This window comes from Gastrolobium bilobum, unplaced genomic scaffold (assembly GCF_033153095.1).
Source record: "Gastrolobium bilobum isolate Gb01-03AN ecotype WA unplaced genomic scaffold, APGP_CSIRO_Gbil_v1 utg20433, whole genome shotgun sequence".
Lineage (NCBI taxonomy): Eukaryota > Viridiplantae > Streptophyta > Magnoliopsida > Fabales > Fabaceae > Gastrolobium > Gastrolobium bilobum.
In genome coordinates this window covers 8,868-18,370 of record NW_026896419.1, presented here as the reverse complement: position 1 = coordinate 18,370, position 9,503 = coordinate 8,868, and the positions used below count along the sequence as shown (strand labels likewise).

Sequence of the window (9,503 nt, the reverse complement as noted above, 5' to 3'; positions counted from 1 at the left end):
CCTCACGCGAATAAGGACAGAATGGTCGCAGCGGGCATTTAAATGCACACGTATGAACCCAAAATGTTACGTGTGTCACGTTGAGGTGGCTGCGCGATGTTGTTGACGCCCGTCTTTGTGATGCGCTTACATTTCGACGAACCGCACATGATCGTAGCACCTTCAGAAAATGAAATACAGAAAAAGAAAAAGACCTTAAATACCGAGTCTACCCTTCCCCCGTCCCTATCCACACGCTTTCGCCAGCCATATCTTCCAAGTTCTAACTCTAGAAGCCTCAACCCTGGTAAAAATAAATAATCTCTTTCATTTTATTATTATTACTATAGTCACTCACTTTACGTCTGAATTAATTTGCATGCACTTGAATTAAATTAAGTAATTGTATAATAAACAATTATTACAACGTGACTTAAAAAAGTGGTAAATACGAGTACCGCGACTATTATTTTATTTTACCAGTAAATTATAAATGCTTCATAGCTGGGGCGGCCATTCCAGTTCCAACGTGTGTAAACTGTGTAAAGCACAAAAACGAGTGCACTATCACCAATGCGGGTTTCTCGTTTTTCTCAATCTTTCTTTTCTAGTTTCTATATAGGCAACAACTGCTAACTAACAAGTAACAAGTAACAAGTAAGAAAGAACAGACACACACACACACACAGAGTTACGCTGTTAGTTACCCACGTTAACGTTAACAGACACACATAGGAGCAGGCAGACAGACACAAACAGAGTTTAGATTTCTCTTTCTAAGAAATTGCCACGTCAGTTATCCAACCACCGTTTGCCGTCCCTTCTTTCTCTCTCTATCTCAATCTCACCCGTTCTTAGCTGTTGTTCATTGTGACCTTTTTTGTTATCTAGCTATAATCCTCTCTCCCTCTTTCGTCGTTTCTTCCTTTTACAAATGAACGAGACCTAGTCTCAAGTCTCAAGTCTCAAGTCTCAACTCAACCCCTTTTATTTTTTATTTTTTATTTTCTCTCTTTACTCTTGTTGTTGTTGTTGTTCTTCTTCAACCTCACTTTCTTTCTCCTCTTCTCGAATCTTCGTTTTACCATTCTAATTTAGAATGCCCACGTGGTGGGGTAGAAAATCAAGCAAGAGCAAGCAGGAGGAGGAGCAGCCACATGGCGGCGGCGGAGGCGGCGGCGGCGTCCTTAATTTCAATTTCATCAAATCTCCGATCAGGAACGCTGCTCCCAAGAAAGGTAAGAAGCCCGAAAAGAAGAAGCCCAACAGCTTTGATGATTTCACTTCTCCCGCTGCTGCCGGCGGCGGCGGGGGGAGCGGAGGCGGCTGCGGCGGCCGCTCTTCCTCTGGATTCTCTTATTGTGATTCCGATGGCGGCGAGAAGAGAGGGCTTCCCTTGCCTCGTCCCTCTGTTTCCTCAACCCAAAGCTTCAGCAACGATCAGGGGCTTGCCTTGGGATCTGCTTCCATATCTGGTTCTAGCGTCAGCTCCACTGGCTCCTGCGATGATCATCCAATTTGTCACTCTCAGATTAATGGGGCCAGGTTTGTGCTTATCATGAACTTAATTTGATTGATTGATTGATTTTTATTTTTTATTTTTTTGGGAAGTAGTAAAGGTTAGCGTTATCATTGATCAGATAAAGTGGCTTTTGATCCGGAGGCTGAGGCTCCGTGTGTGATGTCTCACCTTGTCTCTTCATTGGACCAAAATTGCGTGCTTGCTTTATTTACAAGATTCCTTTTTAGTTTTGTGCTCAGACTTACAATCAGAATTTGTAACAGACCCTGCTACTACCTGCCTTCACTTTTTTCGTAGACTTCTCTTTCTTTTTATCCCTTTTATTATTGTCTTCAACTTTCCTTTTAATTCTTAGGTGTATCTCTCTCTCTCTTTCTCTCACCCTTTCTGCGTGTAAGTCTGTACATGCCTAAAATGCAATTTTCTTCGAGTATTTTTGCTGCAAGTTTTTTTTTTCCCACTCTCTTTAGATTAGATGATTGTTTCTTTTCTGTGAATAATGATTTGTAATTTGTGCTTTGAGGAGTCTTTTTTAAAAGTCTGCATTTTCAGTTCCAGACTTCCTGTGTGGATTTATTTTGGGGGAAATGAAGATCTACATCTTGATGGACAAATTTGTTAATGCTAGGTCATATCCCTTTTTTCTGTAGGAAGTTAACTACCTCCATCCTTATCCCCCCCCTCCCAAATATCTTCTTCAGGTTTCTTTGTCATTCCAATTGGTTTAGGTGACCTATATGCAAAATATATTTATCTTACTGTTTTTCAATAAGTTTTCTGTAATTATCATGATGAATTAAAGGGTATACGCCGATACTAGGTGGATGTAATTATAAAATATGGGAGGCTGAAAAGTTATAATCTTTACACTCATTTTGGCACAGACAGTGTAAGGAAAAGGAACAAAGAGAACATGAATTGTTCAGTTTGTTTATTAGGGTTTTTCCAATGTTCTTCGTTCTCCAATCTGCTGCTAAACTAATTGATGCCATTTCTTTATGCTTAGAGGACAAGTCAACGTGAGGTCAAAAAGCCCAGGTCCTGGGTCAAGAGGGCCCACCAGCCCTACATCACCTCTTCATCCAAGGTTGCATGTTTTGAGTCTTGACTCCCCTACAGGCAGGCAAGAAGATGGAAGGAGTCAATGTCATCCATTGCCTCGTCCTCCAGGCTCTCCTACTAGTCCTTCTCTTTCCAACACAAGGGCGAATGGACTGCTAGAAAACACTACCAGTAACCCTTCCAAATGGAAGAAAGGAAAGCTTCTAGGACGGGGAACATTTGGGCATGTTTACCTGGGATTCAATAGGTATTGGGTTGTTTTTTCTTTTCCAGTCGAGGAAATTTTCTTTCATTTCTCTTTTGGGGGTAGCCTGCAACAACTTTATATCATGTACAATTTTCACTTCCTGAATATTTTAAGGTAGAATTTGTGGAATTTTGCTGTCTGGTGATTGTAATGTATAAGCAAATCCCAGGTTACAAAATAATTATTACAATGCCAGTTGTTATTAGTAATAACAAAAATCTGATGTTAAAGTACGAGTATGTTTACATAATGATATCCGCAGCATTCTGTGCTCTCATTCCAAATGTTCATATTCTGGACAAATCACTGAAATGATATATTTTCTGCTTATGTTTGTTCCACATCTCTAAAATGCTTATATTGCAAATTTGACAGTGATAGTGGACATTTGTGTGCAATAAAAGAAGTCAGGGTTGTCTCTGATGATCAAACATCAAAAGAGTGCCTCAAACAACTAAATCAGGTAATTCTATTATTTACCTGAAGATATATACATGGTGCTTTAAGCCTTCAACACATACTATAGCACTTTGCAGATCTTCGTTTAACAATTGCATTGGAGATTGTTTTATTATGTCTGATTATCATGTGATAGACTATAAATCTATACCATGTTCTCCGTTTGATTGCAGGAAATAAGTTTACTTAGCCAGCTCTCACATCCAAACATTGTTCAATACTATGAAAGTGATTTGGTATGGCTGAAATATTCCGAGTTTAAAGTCCTTTATGCCATATATATACATATTTTAGCTGTGTGCACACACACAAAGAGAATTTAAATAATTTGATGATTGAAATCCATTTATAAATATATGCATACCATGCTTGTAGGGAGAAGAAGCACTTTCCGTTTATCTGGAATATGTCTCTGGTGGTTCAATTCATAAATTACTTCAGCAATATGGAGCCTTCAAGGAGCCTGTTATTCAAAATTATACCAGGCAGATTGTCTCTGGACTTGCCTATCTTCATGGGAGAAACACAGTACATCGGTAGTTTGATTATTCTCACTCTGTTTATAACATGAAATTGATGCTTCTTGACTCTCTTTTAAATTATTCATATGATTTTATTTTCACAGGGATATCAAAGGGGCTAACATACTAGTTGATCCTAATGGTGAAATCAAGCTGGCGGACTTCGGCATGGCTAAACATGTAAGTTTATCATACATTTGCTTTAAAGAATGAATTGCTTCTGGCTCACTTGAAAAGTAAATAATACTCTAGGAAGCACCGACACGCTATTTAAAAAAAAATATGCGTGTCAGACACGGTCGGACACAGACACGCGGTCAATTTTTTCGGACACGATTATCTCGACACGCGATTTTGACCGTATCCGACACGGTCAAGGGGTAGAAATGTAAAATTTTCGAAATTTTTACAAAAGAAAAATAATTATAAAATAAAACATAAAAGTCACCACCGCAGAAACTCTTCGCCGCTTCACACGTCGGGCACCACCGGTAGCTTCTCAAACTGAAATCACGGCGGAACCAGATACGAAGGGTCACCAACGCCCTCGTCGTATTTATACACACAAGAATGGCAAGATCCCAGTATTCAGCACTGTGGATTTCTCTTCTAGTCGATGCTTATCCAAGTTTTCAGATTCTTGTGATTGTGATGCTGAGTCTGGTTGCTCTGACTCTGAAGTGGGTATGTCTTCTTTTGAGATGTCAACCGAGTTTAGGTGAATTTGTTTGTTCATGGCCATGTGTTCTTGTGGCTCTCTAAACTTTCAAGCTTGAGATTGAAGCTTATCTACGGCTATGGATTTTTTTTTGCGATCCGCGTGCTTTTGCGTTGACCAATGGAATGCCATTATTCCACTCTCTTTCTTCTATTTGTACTGGGTTTGGATTCTTTTTTCTCTTTTTAAATAGCTTGGCCACGTCATTCTTAAGTGGCTGTTTAGAATTGTTGTCTAGTGCCATTGTATGGGTTTTAAAAAAAAAATTGATTGGTTATATCATATATGACTTATTATGGGATACTATATGTATTAAATGTAAATTATATTATATATATTTAAAATATTATTTAATATCAAAGCGTGTCCTTATGTGTCAAAGTATGGCATTTTTTAGAATTTACGTATTGGAGTGTCGTGTCCCGTGTCGGTGCATCATAGATAATACTTATTGTTTAATACTTATTGTTTCTGGCACAAAAATTAAGACCGTTCACAATTAGTAAAAAAATATGGAAAGTGGATACTTAAAAATGCTTGTTTTGCTAAAGGTTAAAATTTTCCGTTCTACTCATATCTGAATGCCTAGCGGCACAGACATTCCCCTTTTATATCTTGAATGCACATGCTTTCTCTCACAATTGTGCACCCCCACATAGAGATTGAGAGCTAGAAGGCATATGGCTCTCACACATGCATTGCACTTTCTCATCTCTGTTCTGTCTTTTTATAATTTAAAGCTATATGGCATAAGAGTATATTGTAGGAAGCAAATCTAATTTAGAGAGCTTCAAAATGTATAATTTTCTGTCTTGGTTGGTTTCTGATTTATGATGGAGGTCATCTCTGAATTATGATTGTTCTGAACCAGATAAATGCTTCTTCCTCGATGCTTTCTTTCAAAGGAAGTCCATACTGGATGGCACCTGAGGTAAAATTTTGTTCCCCTTCTTTTTAGATCTTGAAATTTCTTTTGAAACATGCACATCCTTCCCACTGCTTCTCTCTATCTCTTTTATCTATTGCAGTGCAAGTACTAATGTATCCTGTTGTTTGCTTTTTTAGGTTGTTATGAATACAAACGGCTACAGTCTTCCTGTTGATATATGGAGCTTGGGATGCACAATTCTTGAAATGGCAATATCAAAGCCTCCTTGGAGTCAGTATGAAGGGGTGCGATATTGGATAATTAGAACTAGCATTTATTTACATATTTGTTATGATCCTGGTTGAAGAATATGAAGGACCAACATTGTTTTTCTAATGTTGGATTCAACAGGTAGCTGCAATATTTAAAATTGGTAACAGCAAAGACATGCCTGAAATTCCTGATAATCTCTCAAATGATGCAAAGAATTTCATTAAGCTTTGCTTACAAAGAGATCCATCAGCTCGCCCAACTGCCCAAATGTTACTAGATCACCCCTTTATTCGAGATCAGTCAGCAACAAAAGCTGCAAATGTCAGAATAACCAGGGATGCCTTCCCCTACATGTTTGATGGAAGCCGGACACCGGTACAGTCTTTGATGCTTATTTATTTTCTTTGTGAAGTTATGTTGCTTTGACCTCTTACAAGCAAGTTCCCACACATTATAACACAATCATTATATAGCGGGTTCCATTCTCGTAAGATTAACATGCTGCAATATGAGGTTACACAATGCTGGATAAAATTTAATAAAGACTGATGAGTGAAGACTACTTAATATCAACATACTTTATTGTTATCTATGCAGAGGGGCTATAATACTATGTCAGGATTTTATCTCATGGTTTGTTTATTTCTTTGCAATGTATGTATTGTGTAGCTCAACTTTATATGTTTAGTATTATCATATTTAAAATAACAAAATGTAAACATGGTGTATTAACTGTATGGATGAAGTGGTATCTGCAAGTCACTAGGTGCAATTGAGAATGAAGTATGCTTTGTTGTTTGGCTCTTTCCATAGAGTTAGCCGTTAAACATTGATACAGCATTACAATCAGGAAATGAGTGGAAAAAAGAGGTTATTGTCTGTCTTTTGTATGTTGGTCGTTATGTTTGTTTATATTATTAATAGTCTACTTACATTTCTTTTGGAATTCGATACTCTTGTTTTGCCTTAGATCATTGTTGCATTGCATACACATGTACTTGTGAAGTTTATGTGGTACAAATGCGAGAGAAATTGAAGTTGGAAAACAGGTTAACAGGGCGACCATAACATAGTTTGGAGTGACAGCTGATAATGGAAATATATTAATATACCATGCTAGTGGAGTATATTACTCTACAGAGGACTAAATGCTGCCAAAGAATTCTAGGTTGCGACAGAACATGAACAGAAAATATCAGATCATCTGAAGTCACGATTCTAATGCACATATTCCTTGCACTGAATGTTGTGATTTTTAAAGTTGCACAGCTTCTGGAAATCAATTTCTATGGCCAGTGTCGGGCTGGAGCTAACTTTCTCTTCGCTTGGATCCATTTGCAGCCAGTTTTAGATCATCATTCCAATAGAACAAGCATAACTTCACTGGATGGAGATTATGCAACAAAGCCAACTCATGCCGCTACACGAGCAGTTAGGAGTCCAAGGTGGTTAAATATCTGACCTTCTGTTATTTTTAATCATGGCATGGTTTTGTGTCTCAATATATATGCTTCATCGTTTTTATTTTATTTGGACTGACATGCCATTGCAATTCCCTTGGTCAGAGATAACACAAGAATGATCACATCTTTACCAGTATCTCCCTGTTCAAGTCCATTACGACAATACGGGCCAGCACACAAGAGCTGTTTCCTTTCTCCTCCTCATTCAACTTACACAATGATGGGACAAAATACCCTCTCTTCATATCCAGTGAGATCAAATGCCACATTCACTCTTGATCCTTGGCATGAAACATCTTTATACAAAGTCCACACACCCGGGGGATCCCCAAGAACAAGACTCATTTGAGTTGCTGATTGTAAATACCACTATAATCTTGGTTTCCCCAGCATGCCTTTTATCTGTGGTTGAACTTTCATTCAATGCGTGCTATGAAAGTACACAATCTATCTGATAGATTCTGGTCGATTCTTTATGCATGAGAACTAGACAACGGTAGAATTGAGGGGTAAGAGCTCTTGATGCAGGCATTGGACTGGGGAGACCTTGCAGCTTGTAACAATTTATTGATTACTGTAAATGCAAGGTGTTTACTGTGTTTGTAGTAACGTTTATGTTGTATATTGTTAGTTCATGGCAGAAGGAAAAAAAGAGTACTAATTTTTCATACATACTCTCTTTCTTTTTAAATAATTTTTTTTAGTTGAGAATGACACGTGTATGGTTTGGTGCCAAGCCATCACTTGCAAGAGCCTGAACGATGAGATTGAAAGGACCAGTTTCTCCGGAATGTCCAAAATATTTGGAAGCAATTTTATGTTCATTTTTATTTCTTATGGCGAGTCTGATAACTTATTTTTAATTTTACTGCTACATATGATGGTCTATTTTGTCTGGATGCAATGCAAACTTGATTAATGATTCGTGAATTTCATTCAAAGCAACTTAGATATCCTATTGGCAAAAGAAACATTTGTACAAATTTTTTTAGCTTCATATGACAAACAATTTTTTTATTTTTTATTTTTGTGTGTGTGTGAGTAAATTATTCATGTAATTTCAGATTGAGGTGGTTGGAATTTTTTGAAGGGGTAATTTAAGGATTTAAAACTAAATAATTTTGTGTTTGTTATCACCTAAATAATATGAGCTTACTTGAAAATAATTTAAAATACAAAAAATTTTATTTAAAAATTAATAAAATTATAAAAAATATAGAATAAGGTAACCCTGTTATAGCAATGCCAGAAATTGGATTTGGGTCACACTCAAATGAAGGAATCCTTACAAACAATAAACTAGTATAGGACCCGTGCGATGCACGGAGAAAAAAGATTGGTCGGTTTGTCGGAAAAAAAATCGAGAAGCGATTGTGTAGCATTATACTCTAAAAAATATGTTTATCAGAGTTTGCCGAATTCATTCATCCTTTCACAATGAAAAATTAATTATTTAGATGTAATTGATTTTCATATTTATACACACAAAAAAAAGGTTTTTATACTTCATTCTATATTACTTTTTTTATGTGTGTGTGACATATATTAGATGAAGATTTGAAAAAAGATTTGAGGTAAAATATTTAATGTGATAAGAAATGTTTATTAGCTTAATTGCGTACATATCTATGATACATATTTAATACATCATATTTAATCTCAATAACATTAGTCTATATGCTTGTTCATTTTCTTTTATCCCAACGGAAAATCCATAGACCAGCAACACCAGACCGTAAAAAAAAATGTTGGCGGGAGGTGTTGTTGGCTGTCGTTGGCTCATCATAGCACCGATAATTATCCATATCATCTGAAACAGACAGAAATAATTTTGTTTAAACGTGTTTCGTGACTTAGTGTGCCAACGTACAAAACATAATTCAAGTAGACAAATTTTTTTTTTCATAAAAATACTCTGCATTGAAAATGAACAATAGAATAATATCAAAAAACTGCAGAACATTCTTGGGTAATATTTTTTGTTAATATGTCTGAAAAGTGTCTGATTTCAGCATCTGCATCACACGGTCGGGGAAGCAGGCTAAATAATATGAGCTTACTTGAAAATAATTTAAAATACAAAAAAATTTATTTAAAAAAATTAATAAAATTATAAAAAATATAGAATAAGGTAACCCTGTTATAGCAATGCCAGAAATTGGATTTGGGTCACACTCAAATGAAGGAATCCGTACAAACAATAAACTTTTGTTATGGGGGTTGTTGAAGCATTGTTGGGGAAGCAGGCTACCACGTAACCAGTGGGTGGAGTTTATTTGGTGGCATCCTCTGACAAATGGTGCATGCACTCTCTTTATGCTTTTAGTGAGTGAATTCTTTTATTTTCTTTTTCTTTTTTATAATGAGATTTATTTACTTTCATCTAAATGC

General features: G+C 36.5%; 1 protein-coding gene across 1 annotated transcript; it reads left to right on the top strand.

The window, feature by feature from the left end:
* Positions 1–888: 888 nt before the first annotated feature.
* LOC133299628 (mitogen-activated protein kinase kinase kinase 3-like) lies at positions 889–7,955 on the top strand. The gene is made up of 11 exons (XM_061499109.1): positions 889–1,524; positions 2,508–2,810; positions 3,186–3,273; positions 3,443–3,505; positions 3,645–3,805; positions 3,895–3,970; positions 5,380–5,439; positions 5,574–5,681; positions 5,788–6,024; positions 6,991–7,094; positions 7,215–7,955. Exons 1-11 carry the CDS (start codon positions 1,079–1,081, stop codon positions 7,459–7,461), a joined length of 1,893 nt encoding a protein of 630 aa, XP_061355093.1. The 5' UTR covers positions 889–1,078; the 3' UTR covers positions 7,462–7,955.
* Positions 7,956–9,503: the final 1,548 nt, after the last annotated feature.